At 53.9% G+C, this 21,625-nt stretch overlaps 1 protein-coding gene and 1 long non-coding RNA gene across 10 annotated transcripts; one reads left to right on the forward strand and one right to left on the reverse strand.

Moving 5' to 3' along the window:
* Positions 1 to 1,768: 1,768 nt before the first annotated feature.
* Positions 1,769 to 21,583, forward strand: LOC129525250 (uncharacterized). The gene is made up of 5 exons (XR_008669412.2): positions 1,769 to 2,302; positions 2,414 to 2,530; positions 14,879 to 15,014; positions 20,000 to 20,554; positions 21,293 to 21,583. It is a non-coding gene; the product is annotated as an uncharacterized lncRNA (long non-coding RNA).
* SLC25A45 (solute carrier family 25 member 45) lies at positions 10,297 to 18,078 on the reverse strand. Of its 9 annotated transcripts, XM_063710673.1 has the most exons (9): positions 17,852 to 18,074; positions 17,587 to 17,672; positions 17,016 to 17,070; positions 15,235 to 15,278; positions 14,970 to 15,041; positions 14,479 to 14,664; positions 11,919 to 12,177; positions 11,637 to 11,776; positions 10,297 to 10,764 (listed from the first exon to the last, which is right to left on the reverse strand). In XM_063710673.1, the coding sequence occupies exons 3-9, from the start codon at positions 17,050 to 17,052 to the stop codon at positions 10,594 to 10,596; spliced, it is 909 nt and encodes a 302-aa protein (XP_063566743.1). In that variant the 5' UTR covers positions 17,053 to 17,070; positions 17,587 to 17,672; positions 17,852 to 18,074; the 3' UTR covers positions 10,297 to 10,593. The 9 variants fall into 9 exon arrangements, with proteins under 9 accessions (XP_063566743.1, XP_018893259.2, XP_004051555.1 ...); XM_019037714.4 differs by having other exon boundaries at positions 17,587 to 18,074; XM_004051507.5 differs by having other exon boundaries at positions 10,297 to 11,776; positions 17,587 to 18,075.
* Positions 21,584 to 21,625: the final 42 nt, after the last annotated feature.

A 21,625-nucleotide genomic window follows, 5' to 3' on the forward strand; every position in this document is an offset into this window, starting at 1 on the left:
GCCTATCTTTTCTTTTCTAGGCCGATGGAAGGTGATATTGTGGTTCTGATTTCCATTTCTCTGATGATTGGTGATGTTGCACACTTTTTTGTAAACTTGTTGGCCATTTGTATGTCTTCTTTCAAAAAATATCTGTGTAGTTCCTTTGCCTTTTTTTTTTTTTTTTTTGAGACAGAGTTTTGCTCTTGTTGCCCAAGCTGTAGTGCAATGGTGATCTCAGCTCACCGAAACCTCCACCTCCTGGGTTTAAGTGATTCTTCTGCCTCAGCCTCCCGTGTAGCTGGGATTACAGGTGCGTGCCACCATGCCCAGCTAATTTTTTGTATTTTTAGTAGAAATGGGGTTTCACCATGTTAGCCAGGCTGGTCTTGAACTCCTGACCTCAGGTGATCTGCCTATCTCGGCCTCCCAAAGTGCTGGGATTACAGGCGTGAGCCACCTGGCCACCCATTTTTAAATTGAGTGATTTGGTTTTTGCTATTGAGTTGTGTGAGGGAATTTTTTATTAGTTGGACTTAATCTCTGGAAAACCCGAAGATCCTGATTTAGAATGCGCCCTGTTTGAAAAATGTGTAGTTGCCGGGCACGGTGGCTCATGCCTGCAATCCCAGCACTTTGGAAGGCCGAGGCAGGTGGATTACCTGAGGTCAGGAGTTCAAGACCAGCCTGAGCAATATGGTGAAACCCTGTCTTTACTAAAAAATACAAAAATTAGCCAGGCATGGTGGCAGGCGCCTGTAATCCCAGCCACTTGGGAGGCTGAGGCAGGAGAATTGCTTGAACCTGGGAGGCAGAGTTTGCAGTGAGCCAAGATCGCACAATTGCACTCCAGCCTGGGTGACAGAGCAAGACTCCTTAGAAAAAAAAAGAAAAGAAAAAGAAAAATGTGTAGTTACTCCCATGAGACACAAGGGGACACTACTAGCATGATACATTCGTTTCCTAGAGGCAGACATCCCAGACCTGAAGGGAGTACAGGGAGCAGGCACGTGGTTCTGAATTCATGGGTCCAAGTATTCCTAAGTTTTTTCCACCACAAAGGAAAGGGGCAGGGTTTGTTTATCAATTCCCTTTACTGGTGGGTGGAGGTTTTCTGGTCTACCTTTCACTGCATGGGTAGCCCCTTCCAGGATCCATAGGAATCTACTATGAGCCTTGGTTTCAGCTGCCCCACCATATGTGGACTCAAGGTCTAATCTGTTCCCCGAGGTTCCTTAATCTCCAAGGTCATGGAGTTAGCATTTGGCCCAGGGGCTGCCCCAGTTCCAACACCCTGATTTACACCCTTTCTTGTTTTGAAGGGATCCTTGGGAAGTTCCCTTACTTTTTGCAAAGTTAGCAATGGTTTTAAAACTATGTTTGTTTGTTTGTTTATTGAGACAGGGTCTCCTTCTGTCGCCCAGGCTGGAGAGCAGTGGCAAGACCATGGCTCACTGCAGTCTCAAACTCCTGGCCTTAAGCAATCTTCCTGCCTCTGCAGCGGGATAATTAAGGAATCAGAGAGACCCAGGGTTTGAAAAGGATTTATTTAATTACTTAGGTGCACCGACCCAGTCGGATTAACATCCAAAGGACTGAGCCCCGAACAAGGAGTCCAGTTACCTTCTAAGCATTTAGTGGGATGGGGGGAGATTTGTGCAGGGGGAAGCATATTACAGAAACGAGAAACAAAGACAGTTATTTAAGACATGCATTACATTATTTCTTACTTTTCAAGGAACAACATGTTTTATGACTTGAGATTATCTGTTTAGTGACCTTGCAGCTGCACAGCTAGAGAAACAGAGTTCACAATGCCTGGGAAAGGGAGAGATAAGGCTCCCTAGCCACAGAAAAACAGGCAGTCAATTTTTTTTTTTTTTTTTTTTTTTGAGATGGAGTCTTGCTCTGTGGCCCAGGCTGGAGTGCGGTGGCGCGATCTCGGCTCACTGCAAGCTCCGCCTCCTGGGTTCATGCCATTCTCCTGCCTCAGCCTCCCGAGTAGCTGGGACTATAGGCGCCCGCCACCACGCCCAGCTAATTTTTTGTATTTTTAGTAGAGATGGGGTTTCACCGTGTTAGCCAGGATGTTCTCTAACTCCTGACCTCAGGTGATCTGCCCACCTCAGCCTCCCAAAGTGCTGGGATTACAGGCATGAGCCACGGCGCCCGGCCTGCTTACACATTTTTAAATTTCTTTTAATTCTTGTTCCACCTCAGCTTCCCAAAGTTAAAAATTATGTTTATTATCACTGATAGAGAATCTAATTGCTTTCCAGTAGGAGGGGACTACATAAATTCTGGAGCACCAGCCTGCCACAGGGTAAGTGGGGAAGACCAGCTTGCTTCCTTTTATTTATTCATTCACTCATTTGTTCAACAACTATTTATTTATTTATTTATTTTTGAGACAGTGTCTTGCTCTGTTGCCCAGGCTGGAGTGCAATACGTCTTCATGGCTCACTGCAGCCTCAACCTCCCAGGCACAAGCGATCCTCCCATCTCAGCCTCCTGAGGAGCTGAGGCCACAGGTGCATGCCACCATACCCAGGTAAGTTTTTGGGATTTTTTTGGTGTTTTTTTTTTTTTTTTTTGAGACGGAGTCTCACTCCATCACCCAGGCTGGAGTGCAGTGGCATTATCTTGACTCACTGCAACCTCCAGTTCCCAGGTTCAAGTGATTCTCCTGCCTCAGCCTCCCAAGTGACTGAGACTACAGGCATGCACCACCGTACCTGGCTAATTTTTATACTTTTAGTAGAGACGGGGTTTCACTCTGTTGGCTGGGCTGGTCTCAAACTCCTGACCTCAGGTGATCCGCCCACCTCGGCCTCCCAAAGTGCTGGGATTACAGCATGAGCCACTGCGCTTGGCCATTTTTTTGTATTTTTGCAGAGACAGGGGTCTTGCTATGTTGTCCAGGCTGGTCTCAAACCCCTAGGCTCAAGTGATCCTCCCATCGTGGCCTCCCAAAGTGCCGGGATCACAGGTGTGAGCCATCGCACCCAGCCGACAACTATTTACTGAGCACCTCTGTATGCCAGCTAGAGGTTTTTTTTTGTTGTCATTGTTGTTGAGATGGAGTCTTGCTCTGTAGCCCAGGCTGGAGTGCAGTGGCGCAATCTCGGCTCACTGCAAGCTCCGCCTCCCGGGTTCACGCCATTCTCCTGCCTCAGCCTCCCGAGTAGCTGGGACTACAGGCGCCCGCCACCACGCCCGGCTAATTTTTTGCATTTTTAGTAGAGACGGGGTTTCACCGTGTTAGCCAGGATGGTCTTGATCTCCTGACCTTGTGATCCGCCTGCCTTGGCCTCCCAAAGTGCTGGGATTACAGGTGTGAGCCACCGCTCCCAGCCTACCAGCTAGAGTTTTGACAAGAGCTAACACAGGGGTCTCTGCTTCCCAGACCTCATAGTTTAGAGGAGAGACAGATATAACCCAAGGGTTACAAGAATGAGAATGTGTCATTATAGACTGATGAAGGGGGACAGTGTGAGAACACGGGCCAGTGGTTCTCAAGGCGTTGCTCTCAGCAGCAGCAGTAGCAGCATCTGGGCAACATAGTAAAACCCTATCTCTAACATAATGGAAGGCAAATCTTGGACCCACCCCAAGCCTACTGAACCAGAAACTCGAGGGTGGGACCCAGCAATTTGTAGTTTCACGAACTCCCCAGGTGATTCCAAACAACAGGTATAAGTCAAAGGAATGTGATCAAGGTTTCCATAAGGAAGTGTGGCTGAACTGAGAGCTGAAGGCTGGGTGGGAGGCACACAGGCAGGCAGAGGGCATGTGCAGCCGGGCACAGTGTCTCGTGCCTGTAATCTCAGCACTGTGAGAGGCCGAGGTGAGAGGATCACTTAAGCCCAGGAGTTCAAAAACAGCCTGGGCAACATAATGAGACCCCATTTTTACAAAAAAAATTTAAAAATTAGGCTGGAGACCGGGCGCGGTGGCTCAAGCCTGTAATCCCAGCACTTTGGGAGGCCGAGGCGGGCGGATCACAAGGTCAGGAGATCAAGACCATCCTGGCTAACACGGTGAAACCCCGTCTCTACTAAAAATACAAAAATTAGCCGGGCGTAGTGGCGGGCGGCTGTAGTCCCAGCTACTCGGGAGGCTGAGGCAGGACAATGGCGTGAACCCAGGAGGCGGAGCTTGCAGTGAGCCGAGATCGCACCACTGCACTCCAGCCTGGGTGTCAGAGACAGACTCTGTCTCAAAAAGAAAAAAAAAATTAGGCTGGATGCAGTAGCTCATGCCTGTAATTCCAGCACTTTGGGAGGCCGAGGCAGGCGGATCACCTGAGGTCAGGAGTTTAAGACCATCCTGGCCAACATGGTGAAACCCCGTCTCTACTAAAAATACAAAAAATTAGCCGGGCTTGTTGGTGGGCACCTGTAATCCCAGCTATTGAGGAGGCTGAGGCAGGAGAATCGCTTGAACCAGGGAGGTGGAGGTTGCATGAGCCAAGATCACGCCACTGCACTCCAGCCTGGGTGACAAGCAAAACTCTCAAAAATAAATAAATAAATAAATAAATAAATAAAATTAGGCTAGGCATAGTGGCTCATGCCTGTAATCCCAGCACTTTGGGAGGCCGAGGCGGGCGGATCACCTGAGGTCAGAAGTTTGAGACCAGCCTGACCAACATGGATAAATCCCGTCTCTACTAAAAATACAAAATGAGCCGGGTATGGTGGCACATATCTGTAATCCCAGCTACTCGGGAGGTGAAACAGGAGAATCACTGGAACCCGGGAGGTAGAGGTTGCATTGAGCCAAGATCACACCATTGCATTCCAGCCTGGGCAACAAGAGTAAAACTCTGTCTCCAAAAAAATAAATAAATAAATAAAATATAAATAAAAATTAGCTAGGCAAGGTGGCACACACTTGTAATCCCAGCTACTTGGGAGGCTAAGGTGGGAGGATACTTGAGCCTGAGAGGTTGAGGCTGCAGTGAGCTTTGATCCTGCCACTGCACTACAGCCTGGGCAACAGAGCCATTCTGTCTCAAAAAACAAAAAAGAAGGGCATGTGCAAACGTCTTGTGGTGGGAGGGAGCGTGGTGTGCTTAGGGAACCAAGAGAAGGTGCACGCCTGCAAGCCTTGCAGGCTGTGGGAGGGAGCTTGCCCTGGTTCTGCAGAGGACTGGGAAGCCGCCGAGGAGCAGGGAGACTTGGGGAGAACTGTACTGCCAAAAGTTAAAGTACGTGGGCCAGGCGCGGTGGCTCACACCTGTAATCCCAGCACTTTGGGAGGCCGAGGCAGGCAGATCACGAGATCAGGAGTTCAAGACTAGCCTGGCCAAGATGGTGAAACCCCATCTCTACTAAAAATACAAAAAATTAGCCGGGCGTGGTGGCAGGTGCCTGTAATCCCAGCTACTCGGGAGGCCAAGGCAGAGAATTGCTTAAACCCAGGAGGCGGAGGTTGCAGTGACCCGAGATCTTGCCACTGCACTCCAGCCTGGGCGATACAGCAAGACTCTGTCTCAAAAAAAAAAAAAAAAAAAGTTAAAGTACATGTTCAGATCTGAGACAGGACCAGGGCTGTGCTGTTAGGATTGGTAAAGAGGGAGTCGAGGCCAGATGCAGTAGCTCATGCCTGTAACCCCAGCACTTTGGGAGGCTGAGACAGGAGGATCACTTGAGCCCAGAAATTCGAGACCAGCCTGGGCAGCATAGTGAGACCCCTATCTCTAAAAAATTGGGAAGGAGTAGAAACCTTTCAAAGGGTTAAGAGGAGTTAGAGACTCTTTTGGCATGGCGGAGGGGAAGAGGGAGAGCTCCTCTGAGGCATCAGCCTGGGCTGGGAGCTGAGGGCAGCAGGGCAGGCTGGGGGAACTTGAGGTGCCTTTGGGACATCCAAGGATGTGTGACCAGAGACAGCAGTGTGGGCCTGGCACTCAGGAGCCTGAGCAGGCTGGAGACACCAGTTAAGTCACATTCACAGCATGGACCCCCTTGGCTCAGCTGTTTCCTGAGTCTGGTCAAAGTTATTTAAGCCAGAGTCATCTCGTGGTTGTGTCATTTCCCCCTTTCCCTGCGCATGTAGCTTTCCCCAGGCTGGAGTGTGGTGGGGAAAGCCACAGGGAGTGTCACTATACACATAAGTTAGTCTCCTGGAATTTCTTCAGCTGTGGTCACTGCTAAAAAAAGAAGTATGACGCTGGACAACAGGAGTCCAATGGGACTTTATTTAACATGTTTGCTCAAGTTATCAACTCTTTGCAAGTGACTGACAGACACCACCTCCTTTGTAACCTCAAAGCAGGTTCACAGACTATCTCCTAGTTCTTAGGGATTTCTTCTGTCTAAAAGAGTTCTCAAAAATAACAGCAACCTGAGATACCATCTGTTAAATCCTTAAGCAATTTTGCATGCCTTATGAGACCCTGCTGATTAAAAACATCTAGGTTTTTTTTTTTTGTTTTGTTTTGTTTTTTTTTTTTTGAGACGAAGTCTCGCTCTGTCATCCAGCCTGGAGTTCAATGGCACGATTTTGGCTCACTGCAACCTCCACCTCTCTGGTTCGGGTGATTCTCCTGCCTCAGCCTTCCCACGTAGCTGGGACTACAGGTGCATGCCACCATGCCCAGCTAATTTTTTGTATTTTTAGTAGAGACGGTGTTTCACTGTGTTAGCCAGGATGGTCTCGATCTCCTGACCTTGTGATCTGCCCACCTTGACCTCCCAAAGTGCTGAGATTACAGGCATGAGCCACCAAGCCCGGCTAAATTTTGTGTTTTTTGAGATGGAGTCTCTCTCTGTCACCTAGTCTGGAGTGCAGTGGGGCAATCTCAGCTCACTTCAACCTCCACCACCCGGGTTCAAGAGATTCTCCTGCCTCAGCCTCTTTAGTAGTTGGGATTACGGACATGTGCCACCACGCCTGGCTAATTTTTGTGTTTTTAGTAGAGATGGGGTTTCACCATATTGGCCAGGCTGGTCTCGAACTCTTGACTTCAGGTGATCTGCCCACCTTGGCGTCCCAAAGTGCTAGGATTGCAGACGAGAGCAACCATGCCTAGCCAACATCTAGATTTTTAGAATCTCTCTGGCCCCTTCCTGCCCCATCTTTGTCTTTCTACCCTTCCCTCCAATAGTGGCATCTCCTCCTGGGGCCTCTGTGCAGGAGGAGTGAGTTATTTGCTCACTAATCACGCCATACTAAACCCTAAACTCACTCCAGGACTGTTCTCCCAGCCCAGTGGGTAGCCTTTGCCATGGATTGGTGGAAGGAACTTGGGCCTGGAACTCCCTGGTCCCACCTGAGTCTGGCCACTCTCTCTGGCTGTAAAGGTAGAGTTTAGAGGAGGGGCATTCCAGGCTCTTTAGGAGACTCCTCTAGATAGAACCAGAGAGGGAGAATGGGAGCCCATTTAACTAAAGCCAAAAAAATAGATTTTTTTCATTTTACTCCCTTGCTAACTGTTTTTTTTTGTTGTTGTTGTTGTTGTTTTGAGTTTAGGAGCAGAGGTTTAATAGCCAAAGGAAAAAGAACAGCTCTCTCTCAGACAGAGGGGCACCCAAATGGGAATTCCCACTAACTGGTAATTTGATGAGAAATAGCAAACAGCAGAGGACCACTCTGACCTGCCCTCCTGCCTACTTCCTGCACTGTTTATAGGAGCCCACCTCCTCCTCCTCATGCGTCCTGTTTGCTTCCTTCAAGCCACGGGCTGCCCAGTGGTGTTCTGACACCTGCTGTACCATCGCTGCAATGTCCAGCCTGGAATCCCTGGCACTGCAGTGGTGCTGGATGGGCTCAGAGATGGTCCGATCAGAAGGGATCACAGAGGAAAGCTGGGGGTGGTGGCTCACGCCTGTTAATCTCAGCACTTTGGGAGGCTGAGGCGGGCGGATCACTTGAGGTCAGGAGTTCCAGACCAGGCTGGCCAACATGGCAAAACCCCGTCTCTACTAAAAATACAAAAAATTGGCCGGGCGCGGTGGCTCACGCCTGTAATCCCAGCACTTTGGGAGGCCGAGGTGGGCGGATCACGAGGTCAGGAGATCGAGACCACGGTGAAACCCCATCTCTATAAAAATACAAAAAATTAGCCGGGCGCAGTGGCGGGCGCCTGTAGTCCCAGCTACTCGGGAGGCTGAGGCAGGAGAATGGCGTGAACCCGGGAGGCGGAGCTTGCAGTGAGCCGAGATTGCACCACTGCACTCCAGCCTGGGCGACAGAGCGAGACTCCGTCTCAAAAAAAAAAAAAAAAATACAAAAAATTAGCCGGGCATGGTGGCATGCACCTGTAGTCCCAGGCAGGAGGATCACTTGAACCCAGGAAGCAGAAGTTGCAGTGAGCCGAGATCGTGCCACCGCACCCCAGCCTGGGTGACAGAGCAACACACCATCTCAAAAGAAAAAAAAAAAAAAGGGATCACAGAGGAAACCGAGGCATGGAAAGGGCAGTGCCTGCCTCAAGGCACCTGGGAACCGGCCTCAGGTGGACCTTGTGTTTTCCATAGGAGGAGCAGAGACTGCTAGAAACTAGGAGTTCGAGTCTCTTCCACCATACACCTTTCTCAGCCCGAAAGGGCAGCACATTCCCACGATCAGGAGCCCCCAGAACACTGATTCTTAAACTCTAGCATGTGTAGAAATCCCTGGGAGAGCTTTTCACAACACAGATTCCTGCGCCCCATCCTCAGAGATTCTGATTTGGTAGGTCTGGGGTGGGGCCTGAGATGCTGCATATCTTTTTAAAAATTATTATCATTATTATTATTTGAGACAGAGTCTTGCTCCATCACCCACGCTGGAGTACGGTGGCACAATCAAGACTCACTGCAGCCTTAACCTCCCAGGTTCAAACAGTCCTCCCACCTCAGTCTCCCAAGCAGCTCTGTCTACAGGCACAGTGCCACCACACCTGGCTAATGTTTAAATTTTTGGTAGATACAAGGTCTCACTATGTTGCCCAGGCTGGTCTTGAACTCCTAGCCTCAAGTGGTCCTCCTGCCTCAGTCTCCCAAAGTGCTGGAATTACAGGTGTGAACCACTGTGTCTGGCCAGATGCTGCATTTCTAATAAGCTTTGCTCCATGGACCACATTTGGATTACCACTGACTTAGAAACTCACAGTACCTTACCCACTGAATCAGGGTGAAGCTTGCTAAACTGTTGCAACAAGGGCCTAAACTGTTGCAGCAAGGGCAGAGCCAGGTGCCTCACGCCTGTAATCCCAACGTTTTGGGAGGCCAAGGCGGGTGGATCACATAAGACCAGGAGTTCGAGGCCAGCCTGGCCAACATGGTGAAACCCTGTCTCTACTAAAAATACAAAAACTAGTTGCAGATGGCCTCCAGCCATCTGCAGCACATAATCCGGTGATGGAGAGCTCTGATGAGCACGTGACGGAGTATGGTCCCTGCAGGTCTAGCCCAGGGTGGTGTGGGGGGAGTTGAACTTAGGTGACTCGCGGAAGACCCCCATGTGCCCAGGTGGAGCAGGGTAGCTAAGTAACTGGACACTGGGGCTGGAAGCTCAGAGGCATCTAAGCAAATTGTATGACTTACCCGCGGTGTGACCTAGGACAAGTTACATAATGTCTCTGAGCCGAGGCTGCCTCTCTATCAACTGTGATCATAACACTGTGATTGTTTCTACAGGGAGGCCCCAGTAAATGGCAGGAATTCAGGTCACCATGAGGTGGACTCACGTTGATCTCAGACCAGATAGGGACATTAGTGGGTACAAATGGCCCTTGATGCTCAATTTTGTTGTCAGTTAAAAGAACCCTCTCAGCCAATTTTTAATTCCCACTGAGCAAGTAAGATGGGTAAAGAAAACAACAGTGGCTCACACCTGTAACCCCAGCTCTTTGGGAGGCCAGGGTGGGAGGGCTATCTGTGCTCAGGAGTTCAAGACAGCCTGGGCAACATAGTGAGACCTCCTCTCTACAAAAAAATAAAAAATTAGCCAGGTGCGGTGGCACACACCTGTAGTCCCGGCTACTCAGAAGACTAGGGTGGGAAGATCGCTTGAGCCCAGGAGTTCAAGGCCACAGTGAGCTATAATGGCACCACTGCACTCCAGCCTGGGCAACAGAGTGAGACTCTGTATCTAATAAAAGAAAAAATAGAGAAAAAAAAAAGAAAAAGAAAAGGAAAACAAGTGCCATTGGCTGGGAGTGGGCAAAGCAGACAGATCCCCAGCTCGCAGCATCCTCCACTGTAGGTGACCTCGAGAAGGGTCAGAGCAGGCAAATGGGGGCTGGGAGGTTCAACAGAAAGCTGTGTGGCAAGACCAGGGAAGCAGGTGTGGCAGCTGGCGTGAAGAGACAGGTCAGGAGTGCAGTCGCATCATTTAACGAGCATTTATTGCACACGTCTGTTCAAGCACCAGGCTCAGGCTGGAAACCATCCAAAGTGCAATCCCTGACCTCAGGGAGCTCACAGTCCAGTGGGGAAGCCGAGAAGCAAATTAATGACTCTGAAGAAGCGCAGGCAAGTGCTATGATCAAGGCATGTGTGCAGGTGGGGTGTCTGGGAACCCCAAAGTCAGCCTCAGGTGGGGAGGTAAGTCAAGGAAGGGCGAGGAGACTGGGCTCAGCCTGGGTCTCGGAGGAGAGCGGGGCCAGCCCTGGGGATGGTAGAGTCAACCTGCCAGGCACTGTGCACTGCTGGTCAGGCCCGGCCAATGAGAGCACAACTTGTTCAGGGTCCAGAAAGCAACCCCAGGAGAACAAAGCCTCGTGGGGAGGGAGGAACCTGGAGGGCAGAAGGAGTTTGGGCTTTTCCTGAAGGTGATGAGAGCCACTGAAGGATTCTGGAGGAGGAGATATAGGGTTATCCTGGGTCATGGGGGAGAGAGCTTTGAAAGGCAGGGAGGTGGGAGGCCGCAGGGACTCTCAGAAGCGGAGTCTCAGAGCTCCTTAAGAGGTGAAGGTGGCCGGGCACGGTGGCTCACGCCTGTAATCCCAGCACTTTGAGAGGCCGACGCGGGTGGATCACAAAGTCAGGAGATCAAGACCATCCTGGCTAACATGGTGAAACCCTGTCTCTACTAAAAATACAAAAAATTAGCTGGGTGTGGTGGTGGGCGCCTATAGTCCCAGCTACTTGGGAGGCTGAGGCAGGAGAGTTGCTTGAACCCGGAAGGTGGAAAGGCGGAGGTTGCAGTGAGCTGAGATCACGCCACTGCATTCCAGCCTGGGTGACAGAGAAAGACTCCATCTCAAAAAAAAAAAAAAAAAAAGAGGTGAAGGCACAGGACAGGGGCTGGGATGTCACCAGCACCACTTGCTGGCTCACTTGTGCCTCATGCTCCCTGTTTCACAGATGTGGGAGGCCAAGGAGTCAAGGCCAGCTACACAGGGAGGCTGCACAGGCCCCCAGGCTTCTGGCTCCCACAGGTGTCTGCCCAGCCCAGATCTGCGCAGGTGGGAGGCGCCTTGGTTAGGAAGGGCTGAGCCTCTTGCACTGATTTGCAAGCTTTCAACCTGGCCTCCAATCTCAAACTGGCCTCCGGGCCGTGGGCCTGATGGGGAGCTGCTGGCATTGCCACAGGGCTCATCCCCACCAGCGGAGGAGATATTCGTAGCTGAGGAAGGTGACAGCATTGACGGGAAAAGCGCGGGCACTGTTGATGGTGACCCCCCGGAAGAAGACCCCCAGTCCTTCCTGCCGGACGCTGCTCACCATGCAGTCCAGCATCCCCTGGTACACTCTGCGTCTCAGTCCATCCATCTGCATCCGGGACTTGATCACGTCTAAAGGCGTGGCTGCCACCCAGGAAGCAATGCCTGCAAAGCCCCCTGCGACCAGCACCGTGGCTGAGCCTGGGGCAGAGACAGCCCAGAGCAGGGGTCAGACCCAGAACAGAGCATCCTCCCCACACCCTAGTTTCCCTCCCCAGTCCCCGCTGGACCCTGCCTGCTACCCACACCTCTGTCCCCCATCCTCTCACGCCACTTTACTTACTGGGATTCTGGCCTTCTGGTGTGTACTGGCGACAGAGCCCTTCATAGGTGATGAAGTAGATCCCCACCGTGGGGGTGTCCCTCAGCGTCAGGGCCCAGGCTCCTCGGAACAGCCCCCGGGGCCCCTCCTCCCGGAAGATGGAGGCTGCACAGTGCACGGGCCCCTGGTACCGGGGTGGGGGGCTCCCTGGCTGGGCCCTTGGCTCTGTCTGGTTTTGTAGCCGGACTTTGATGAGGTCAAAAGGAGCCAGACAGTAGGCCTGTTGGTGATGAAACATGAGGGCCCCGGGTGGGGCTTTGGGCTGGGAACTGGCCCCTTATATTCACAAGAGGAAGGAGGCAGGCAGGGGTCCACATCTTCCAGTCCCTCAGGAACCCTGCCAGCACCCAGCCTCTCACGTGCATGTGTGGCTGGGATGGCCAGGATGTCTGCATGCGACCGGGACAGGCTACCTCCCTTGGCATCAGGCCCAAGAGTGAGAGGCACTGCCCCCTCATGCAACAGTGACCAACTTGCCTGGCCTGCAGCAGGCACTCAGAACAAGCCTGGATTCTTTTTGCAGGAGCAGGTTGGTTTCTGGCCTCCCTAAAGCCGGCAGTAAGCATACCTGTACGGTGGGCAGGGCCAAGTAAAGGATTCAGCCTGTGACTGTGAAATAGCAAAGAAACCATCCTTTCCCAGGGTGAAGGAGGTCCCCTCGTGAGTGCTGTTCTCCTGCGCCCACCTCTCAGAGGCCCGGCGGGGCACAAGGCCAGCCCCTCCTGCCTCCGGAGAGGCAAGACTCCTTCCCATTAGCATCCCACCAAAGAGGCTTCTGAGTGTGGGAAGGTGGGTAACGGGGGGACTTGGCAGGTGCTAGGGCTCTTAGCATCGGCAGAAGCAGATGCTACACAGATTTGGGATGGAATTGGGGCTGGGGTCCTGGTGAGGGTCAGTGCTGGGGGGATGTAGAGGGCGATGGGGGCAATTAAGGTTTGGGTCAGAGATGCCACTAGGTCAAGATAGCTTTTGGAGTCCAGGTGAGAATCGGGGTCCATGTCAAGGCTAGCCTGTCTCTGAGGGATTTATCTGTTTTTTGCTTGTTTGTTTTGTGACAGGTACATGGGCTCAGTTCCTCAGCCCTGGAGATGGCTGATGGCGACGGGGGCTGGCGGTCGCCTCTGGTGGTGGGTGGTGGTACTTAGGGTGTGGCAGGCCAAGTCTTCGCTTGTTTACTTTGGCCCCAGGAGTAAGGGTCGTAGGTTAGGTACCATCCCTTGGGAGATGGGGCCTTGTGCCACCCTCCAGAGCGTGCTGGCAGGGCTGAGCTCAGGGCTTCGGGAGATGTTCTGAGCCCTGAGGTCCTGGGGGCTGAGGACAGGGCTAGGCTGACACCAGGCGACAGACACCCCCACAGGGGTGGTGGAGTGTCAGATGCCATTTCAGAAGGTCAGCTTCGGCCAAGACCAGGGCAACGTCTGTGCCCGTCAGAGGCTGTCAGTCCCTGCCTCTTCTTCCCACTCCACACTAAAACACATTTTTCCTTTAAGACTCTGTTAAACTAAAGCCACAGGTTTGACTGTAAACCCAGGCTCCATCAGCGGCCCTCACAGTCCCCACTTCTGCTTTCCAAAGAGCTGGAGGGGGCAGGGTGACTTAGAAGCCGGGCCTGGCCACTTAGCTTAGGGCTTCAGTTCTCTTCCTTATGTTTGTGGGATGTGGCTCGTGGGGCTCAGGAAACCTATAGGTGGCACCTCGCACAAGAAGGGGCAGAAGAAAAGCCGGGGCCTCCGGGGGTCTCATTAATCATTAATTCATTTGAAGGAGCAGCCTGACTTTGTCCTTTGTCCTTGCTCTCTGCCCCATGAAGTGTGACAAGGAACTGGGGGCAGCTGCCCAGGAGAGGGCGACCCTGGCTTGCGGCTGGGGTGTCAGTGGGTGCCGGGCGCACCCTCTCCCTGCTTATGCTCACAGGACCCATTCAGCACCGGCTCCCACTGGCGGCGGCTGGTCCCTCTTCCCTCCATCCACCCCTCTAAAGCCCAAAGCCCAGATGACGGCAGTGCCTGAATGGTTAATGCCCTGCCGGGCCGGGCCTTAGGTGAGGCTCCCAGGTCATGGCCACCCAAGCACTGCAGGCAAAGTGTAGAGCCAGGCGGAGCCAGGGGAGTGTCAGGACCTCATCAGGACCCGGCCAGAGGGGCTGGGCTCACAGCTCTGCGGGGTGCTGGTGGTTCTCCAGGGTCAAAGGTCTCCTTGGGGAGTGGGCTCCCCACAGCTCTGAGGCTGGCAGACCCCTCTGGAGGGGGGCAAGCCCCGTCAGCTGGAGCGAGTGGCCCAGGCTGCTTCTCCCGGCACCCTCTTGGCACTGCCCACCAGCTGTCTCTGCCTTTTGCCCCCTCTGTTCCCCACAGCCCTCCCCCAAAGGCCTGCAGCCTGGAAGGCCATAGCACAGGCCTCTTGTTCCCCTCCAAGAGGCCTATGCCTCCACAGCTGTGGGTTGCCAGGGCAGGGTGGGAGAGGACAGATCGAGACGACCATCCCTATGACACCTGTGTGTGCCCACTCACTGCTCCCTCACCTGCAGGAACCCCCCGGTGCAGCCCGCTAGGAAGATGTGCGTGTAGCTGGGTGGCTGGGCCCGCCGCTCCTGGTGGGAGGTGGCCGTGAGCACCAGCAGGGTGTTGCTATAGACCCCAAACAGGACAGAGTTGACCACAGCTGTGCTGGCAATGGGGAAGCTCATTCCCTTGAAGAAGCCCAGGAGCTGCAGAGAGACACAGTGGCAGCGGAGTAGGCACCGTGGGGCCTCCCCTTTGTCCTCTCCACCCCTGGCAAGGCAGCCTCTGGCTGGAAACTGCTCCCAAGTCCTGCCACAGGGAAGTGGGGACAGGCAGGGACGGGCTGAGGCTGTGCCTCTGGGGTGCTAAGCTACCACCCAGGCCCCCCAAGGATCCCAGACTTGGTCTTCTCTCCTCCAGGAGCAGAACCCTGCTGGAGAGGGAAGCTGGTACCAACAGCCCCAGATGCCTCCCCCAAAGGGGAAGGACCCCAAAGGAGTGGGCCACTCACGGACTCATGGCGGTAAATCTTGACCATGCAATCAACGATGCCCCGGTAGGTGGTCTGGGTCTGCAGCCTCACCTGGGTGGGAGGACAGAGCAGGTAGGGTGGCGGGATGGGCAGGTGGGCCAACCTTTTCCTCTGCCCCCTCAAGCAGGATGCCAACCAGCAGGAGAGGCAGGAAAGGCAAGATTAGCCAGGCCTGATCTCAGGGCACCCTGACATTTGGGTCAGGTGAGATCTTTCATTCCTCTGGCAGCTCTCCTAAACTCACCTTTACAGTGTCAAACGGGTGTCCCAGGACCAAGCCCAGAGCGCCTGTGGTGACAAGAGGGTGCTATGAGTGAGGGCCCTCGTGCCAGGCCCAGGAGGCAAGTCTGTGCCAAGAGGAAAGAGGCGTTCAGGCAGGAGGAAGGAGAGCAGGGCCATTTCAGACACATGCAGCCACCTTCCTGCCAAGCTCTAGAGACTCCAGCTGCCCCTGCCACCCCCTCCACACAGGCACTGGGCCAGGAAGGCACTGGGACAAGGGAGTAAGACCCCAGGCCCCACCTGAGGATGCACACCCAGGAGGGAAGAGCCAGCCAAAGACACACGTGTCCTCGCTGGAGCCCATACCCGGGTATCCCACCGCCTATAAGCCGCGGGACTCTGGGAGAATCACCCAGGTTCCCACCTCTCTGAGAGCTTTACTCTTCTTTCTTCAACTCATATTGTTGTTGCCAGGATCCAGAGCAGGCCCTGCTGCCAGCTGGCCACGCAGAACTGCAGGGCCCTGATGGGGGTCATGCCTGGGCACCTGCAGAGGAGCTTCTCCCCTCCCCTCCACCTGCCCACTGCCTAGCCCTGCCCTCCACAGCAGAGGCTGGTTCTGGAGCTTGGGGGAGGTCGTACCCCCAGGAGGCAGGTTCAGAACGTCCCTCTCTTTCTCCTAAGAGGAATGCCACCCAGAAGCTGGGCTGGGACCACAGCACAACAGGCCTCAGGGCCCGGGACTGCGGCCCACAGCCAGGTGGGGCAGAGGCCCAGAGGGGACTCAGGACAGCAGGTGAGGTCAAAGGTGAACTTCCTTTGTAAGCCCCACAGGGTGGGCCTGGAGAGTAGGGCTCAAGGTGTAGGGTGCTCACCTGGCTCTCCCGCCCTCTGCAGGTGTCAGGCAGAGTGGCCTTGGAAGGCAGAGGCAGCACCCTCCCACCTGTGCCTTCCTCTCTTCTTCCCATCGGCCACTCCCCGGAGGACTGGGGACAGTTGGCTCTGGGGTGCTCCACGGAACCCAGACTTTTTTTTTTTGACACACGGTCTTGCTGGTGTTGTCCAGGCTGGAGTGCAGTGGCATGATCATGGCTCATTGCAGCTTCAACCTCCTGGGCTTAAGGGCTCCTCCCACCTCAGCCTTTGGAGTAGTTGGGACCACAGGCGTGCGCCACCGCGCCTGGCTAATTTTTGTATTTTTAGTAGAGACAGGGTTTCACCATGTTGGCCAGGCTGGTCTCGAAATCTTGACCTCATGATCCACCTACCTCAGCCTCCCAAAGTGCTGGGCTTACAGGCACGAGCCACCGCACCCGGCCTTTCATTTCTTATAGAGACAGGGTCTTCCTATGTTGCCCAGACTGGTGTCAAACTCCTGGCCCCAAGTGATCCTCCTACCTCAGCCTCCCAAAGTGCTGGGATTACAGGTGTGAGTCACCATGCCCTGATTCTTTTTTTTTTTTTTTTTTTTTTTGTGGCAGGGTCTCATTCTATCACCCAGGCTGGAGTGCAGTGGTGCAGTCGTAGCTCACTGCAGCCTTGAACTCCTGAGCTCAAGCAATCCTCCTAAGTAGCTGGGACTACAGGTGTGAGCTACCATGCCCAGCTAATTATTTTGATTTTTTTGTAGAGACAGGGGCCTCCCTATGTTGCCCAGACTGGTCTCAAACTCCTGGGCTCAAGTGATCCTCCCGCCAGGCCGGAACTCAGACTTTGGTCTCTGCTCCTCCCATGTCACCCATCTTCCCCAGGGAGTGACCTACCATTGGGTGTGATGTGACAGAAGGAAGAAAAATGTCTCACCAGAGATCCAGCCAGCTACAAATTCCTCCACCGGCATTGTCTGGGCTTGCGGGAACTGGCGGCTCCAGCAGAGGAGACAGAGTTGAATTCCCCCCTCTCCCTCCCCTGGCCCACGCTGATAACCTCCCACTAATGTTTAACCCTGGCGGGAAGGTGAGAATTGGCCTGGTGCCCAGACCTCCGGCAACTGGCAGAGGGGAGCGAGCCGGTTCCGGTGACCCTGGCCACCTGGAGGAGTCGTGCAGAGTACAGTCTCACGGGCCAGGCGTGCCGGGACCACAGAGGCCCTGATCCCCGAGCCCGGCCAATGATCCTCGCTCTGAGGATGGCAACCGGGTTCCTGCCCCATGGTCGGGCCCCTCCAGGGCTGCCTTAGTCAGCAAGAGGCAAGCCCCTGCCTGCCCAGCCAGCCCAGCTCCACTCCCATTCATCTCCACCAAGGGGCACAGCCGCCCCCATGCCACAGAGAGAGGCCAGGTGCGGAGGGAGCGTGGCCACCAGGGGGTAGGCCCAGCCCCCAGTTGCCGCTGCGTGGCAGGGTGGGGAGGAGCCACTCCCAGGAGTGACTCACCAGGCCTGGCTGTTCTCTTCAGGGTTGTTTACGACTCCCCCGACTCCCCCGTGTGAGTCAGAAACACAGCCTTCCTCGGCCTCCTCCTTCCCAGGGGAAAGATAGGGGTTTTGATTATTTAAAGTGCGTGTTGATCTGCAATGGTACCGTTCTGCTCAGTCAAAACCAAAACCCTTTCAAGGATCTGTGAGCCACAGGGTGCCGCCCATTCTCCTCTGACCTCACGTCCTGCCACCCACCCCCTTGCTTTCTCTGCTGCAGCCACCCGAGCCTCCAGACTCTTCTTCAGTCAGCCTTCTGTCTCCAGGCCTGTGGACTGGCTCTTCCCTCTTCCTGGACACTCTTGCCCTGGCACCCCTCCAGCTGGGGCTCAAATGTCACCACCTCGGTGAGGTCTGCCCCGCCTCCCCAGCCGGAGGCACCGCTGGCTCTTCCTCTCTTTCTCCATCACAGTTATCACCCCAACATACGATGGGAAGAAGTTGTCTGTCTGGGCAGGGATCTCTGGGTGTTCTGTTCACAGTGGGTGGCACGGGGTGGGCTCTCAATAAATCCTGAGTGACTGAATGAATGGAAATGTCAGCCAGCAGCAGCAGCGGCAGCCTGGGGCTCCAGTTCCCTCTTCCCACCACCAAACGGCCCTGGGGAACATCGAGGCCCAGTGACACCTGCACCCTCCCCTCCAGATCTCCCCGCAGCTCCTAGTCTTCTATGGGAGACGCCCAAGGCCCAGTCCTTTTCACCCTTCTCCTCTCACTGCAGCCAAGGCAGAACCCAGCCACCCCTGCTGCTTTCTCGTGGGTGGACAGATTCTGGAAACAGGACCTCCTACCTCCTGCCTCTGGAGCTGCCTGGGGCTCCTTAGGCCACCCCCAAAGATCATCCTAAAAGACCATCCCCAAAGACTGGCCTCTCGTGGTGGCTTGGGCTGCAGTCCTGGTTCTGCTTCTTATTCCTGAAACTGCCTTTGCAAAAACTATAACTGATATAGGCTGGGCGCAGTGGCTCACGCCTGTAATCCCAGCACTTTGGGAGGCTGAGGCGGAAGGACCACCTGAGGTCAGGAGTTCGAGACCAGCCTGACCAACATAGTGAAACCCCATCTCTACCAAAAATACAAAAATTAGCCGGGTGTGGTGGCGGGCGCCTGTAGTCCCAGCTACTTGGGATGCTGAGGCAGGAGAATCACTTGAACCCAAGAGGTGGCTGTTGCAGTGAGCCAAGATCATGCCACTATACTCCAGCCTGGGCAACAGAGCGAGACTCCATCTCAAACAAACAAACAAACAAACAAACAAAAAAAAACTCCTGTCTCTCGTACAGCCAGCTCTGCATGAATTAAACTCTCCTTATTGCAATTCCCTTGTCTTGACAAATTGGCTCTGTCTAGGCAGAGAGTAAGGTGAACCCAATGGGCGGTTACATTATCTCCCTCAGTGATGTTGAGCAACCTCTTCTGTGGGCCTTGGGGTCTATTATTGTTTGCCAAAGTAGGACAGCAGTCGGGCTAATTGATGTCTAAGCCTCTCAGCTCTAAAGGCTGGAGGCCGCCTCCTCCCTCACTTCAGAATGGGTCTCATTCTCTTTTCCAATCTCACCGCCTCACCCCAGTTCAAGAAAGACCCTCATTCCCACTTCCCTACAGCCTTGCTGAAGGGAAGCCCACCTAAGCATGGCGTCATCTTGTGAATCTCTAGCTCACGACCTCCAAAATGTTCTTACTGTCTAACACGCCTGCCCCGTATCTGTCATCCTGGGGTTCAAGGCCTCCCCCATGGTGCCACCCATCTGCTATGCTCTCACACAGTGGGGGTCTTTCCTGGGGTCCTAACCATGCTCGTGCAGTTCCCACTACCTGGAATGCCTTTCCTTCCCCACCATCAGCCTCCCGGACTCTCTCCCAGTGCCCCTCCTTGACTAGACCCGGGTTCTAGCCTCCCCACCACCACTGCAGACACTCCCAGGTGTCAGTCTTTGACATAAAACAGAGATATGATACTCACCTCTTAGTGAGTTCTAAGGATTAAAGCACTTTAAAAAGTGGCTGGCACGTAAATGGCAACTGCTAATACTTATTTCCACTCTCAGGATTCATGAGAATGACACAGGAAACAGAGGAAAGGGCCTGGCCCAGTGCCCCACACACAGCAAGTGAGCAGAGACTTTTCCTGCCTGTAGCATTTCATAGTTCTTAAGGCAATGCTGTCATCTTCTGTGGTTTTATTTATTTTTTTGGAGACAGAGTCTCACTGTTGTCCAGGCTGGAGTACAGTGGCAGGATGGCGCTATCTGAGCTCACTGTGATCTCGAACTCCTGGGCTCCAGCGATCCTCCCACCTCAGGCTCCTGAATGGCTAGGACCACAGATGTGTGCCACCACACCTGGCTAATTTTTGTTTTTTTTTTTTTACAGATGGCCTCTCACTATGTTCCCCAGGCTGGTCTTGAACTCCTGGCCTCAGGCGATCCTCCTGCTTTGGCCTCCCAAAGTGCTGTGGTTTTAAATGTGCTGTTCTCCTGGGCTTCTTTCTCTTTCCCCTCTTCCTTAACTCACCAAATAAACCACAACAGACACTTTCTGAGGGCAGGGCCATGTCTCCCCTGTCTCCATCCCCTGACCTAGCACAAGCCCCGCATCCAGTAAGCATTCAAAACAACACTGAACTCTTCTGCTCCCGCTTCACTCCAGCTGGGTCGAGAGGCCATGGAGATACAGTGTGTCCTGGTCTGAGGGTCCCAGAGCTGAGAACCAGGAAGGAGATGCCTGCTCCCACTGGACACCCTTCCCTGCAGCCCACATCTGAGCTTCCTCAAGTCCTTAGGTCACATTGGCAAGGCAGATGTGATGTCATGGGCTCAGCTGTGGGGCAGTGTGGATCATAGGAGGGCAGGCAGAGCTGGTTCACATACCGAAGAAGGCTGGACTGGGTCAGGAGCTAGAGCTGCTTTCCAATCCCAGGGAACCAAGGTAAAGTGAACCCACTGCCCTCTGTTCCTGATCACCAAGTCCACTGCTGTCACTTGGGACAACTTCTGGTTCCTCTGGCCCCAGAAGGTGCCCCATGGACTTATTTTTCTCCCTGAGTTCCACATCTCAGATGCACACACGTTGCATTACCAGGACATGTCAGTGACATGGCCCTGAGGGTAAGTGGTTTCACACCTGCCTCTTTGGGGCCCCAAGTCTCCTCCCAGCCTGGGAAAACCTCAAGGTCTCCCAGGCTGTTGAGTAAGATAGCAAGGGCTCTTGTCACTGCTCCCTGGAAAAACAGAGTGTCTGTCCTGGTTTTCTGACATAGATATATATATATTTTTTTTTATTTTTATTTTTATTTTTTATTTTTGAGACGGAGTCTCGCTGTCGCCCAGGCTAGAGTGCAGTGGCGTGATCTCGGCTCACTGCAGGCTCCGCCCCCCGGGGTTCACACCATTCTCCTGCCTCAGCCTTCCCGCGTAGCTGGGACTACAGGCGCACGCCACCTCGCCCGGCTAATTTTTTGTATTTTTAGTAGAGACGGGGTTTCACCGTGTTAGCCAGGATGGTCTCGATCTCCTGACCTGGTGATCCGCCCGCCTCGGCCTCCCAAAGTGCTGGGATTACAGGCGTGAGCCACCACGCCCGGCTGACATAGAAATATATTAATAATCATTTAGAGAGTAGGGATAGTCCTTGGGGGTCATTGAGTTCAACCTCCTCATTTTACAGATGAGGAAAACTGAGGCCCAGAGGAGACGGGACTTCTCCAGGATGAGTCTGGGCCAGGACTCATTCTCCTGACCACTGCCGAGAGCGCCACGGTACAGGCCGCTGCCAGCGCCGCATGGATCCCTGGCACGTGCCAGGAAGTGTCCATTTCACAGGCAGGGAACTAGCCCGAATACCCAGCGTGGGCATGCCAACGCCCCTAGCCTGATTCTCGAATCTTCGCCAAACCCTCTTACAGGCCAACAGTCGGGGCCTTTGTGAAGGGAAACTCGCCCTGGGTCACTAGGGTGGTGGCGGGGCTGGTACGTGACGCGGCCACCCCACGGGCGTGAT

Source organism: Gorilla gorilla, chromosome 9 (assembly GCF_029281585.2).
Source record: "Gorilla gorilla gorilla isolate KB3781 chromosome 9, NHGRI_mGorGor1-v2.1_pri, whole genome shotgun sequence".
Lineage (NCBI taxonomy): Eukaryota > Metazoa > Chordata > Mammalia > Primates > Hominidae > Gorilla > Gorilla gorilla.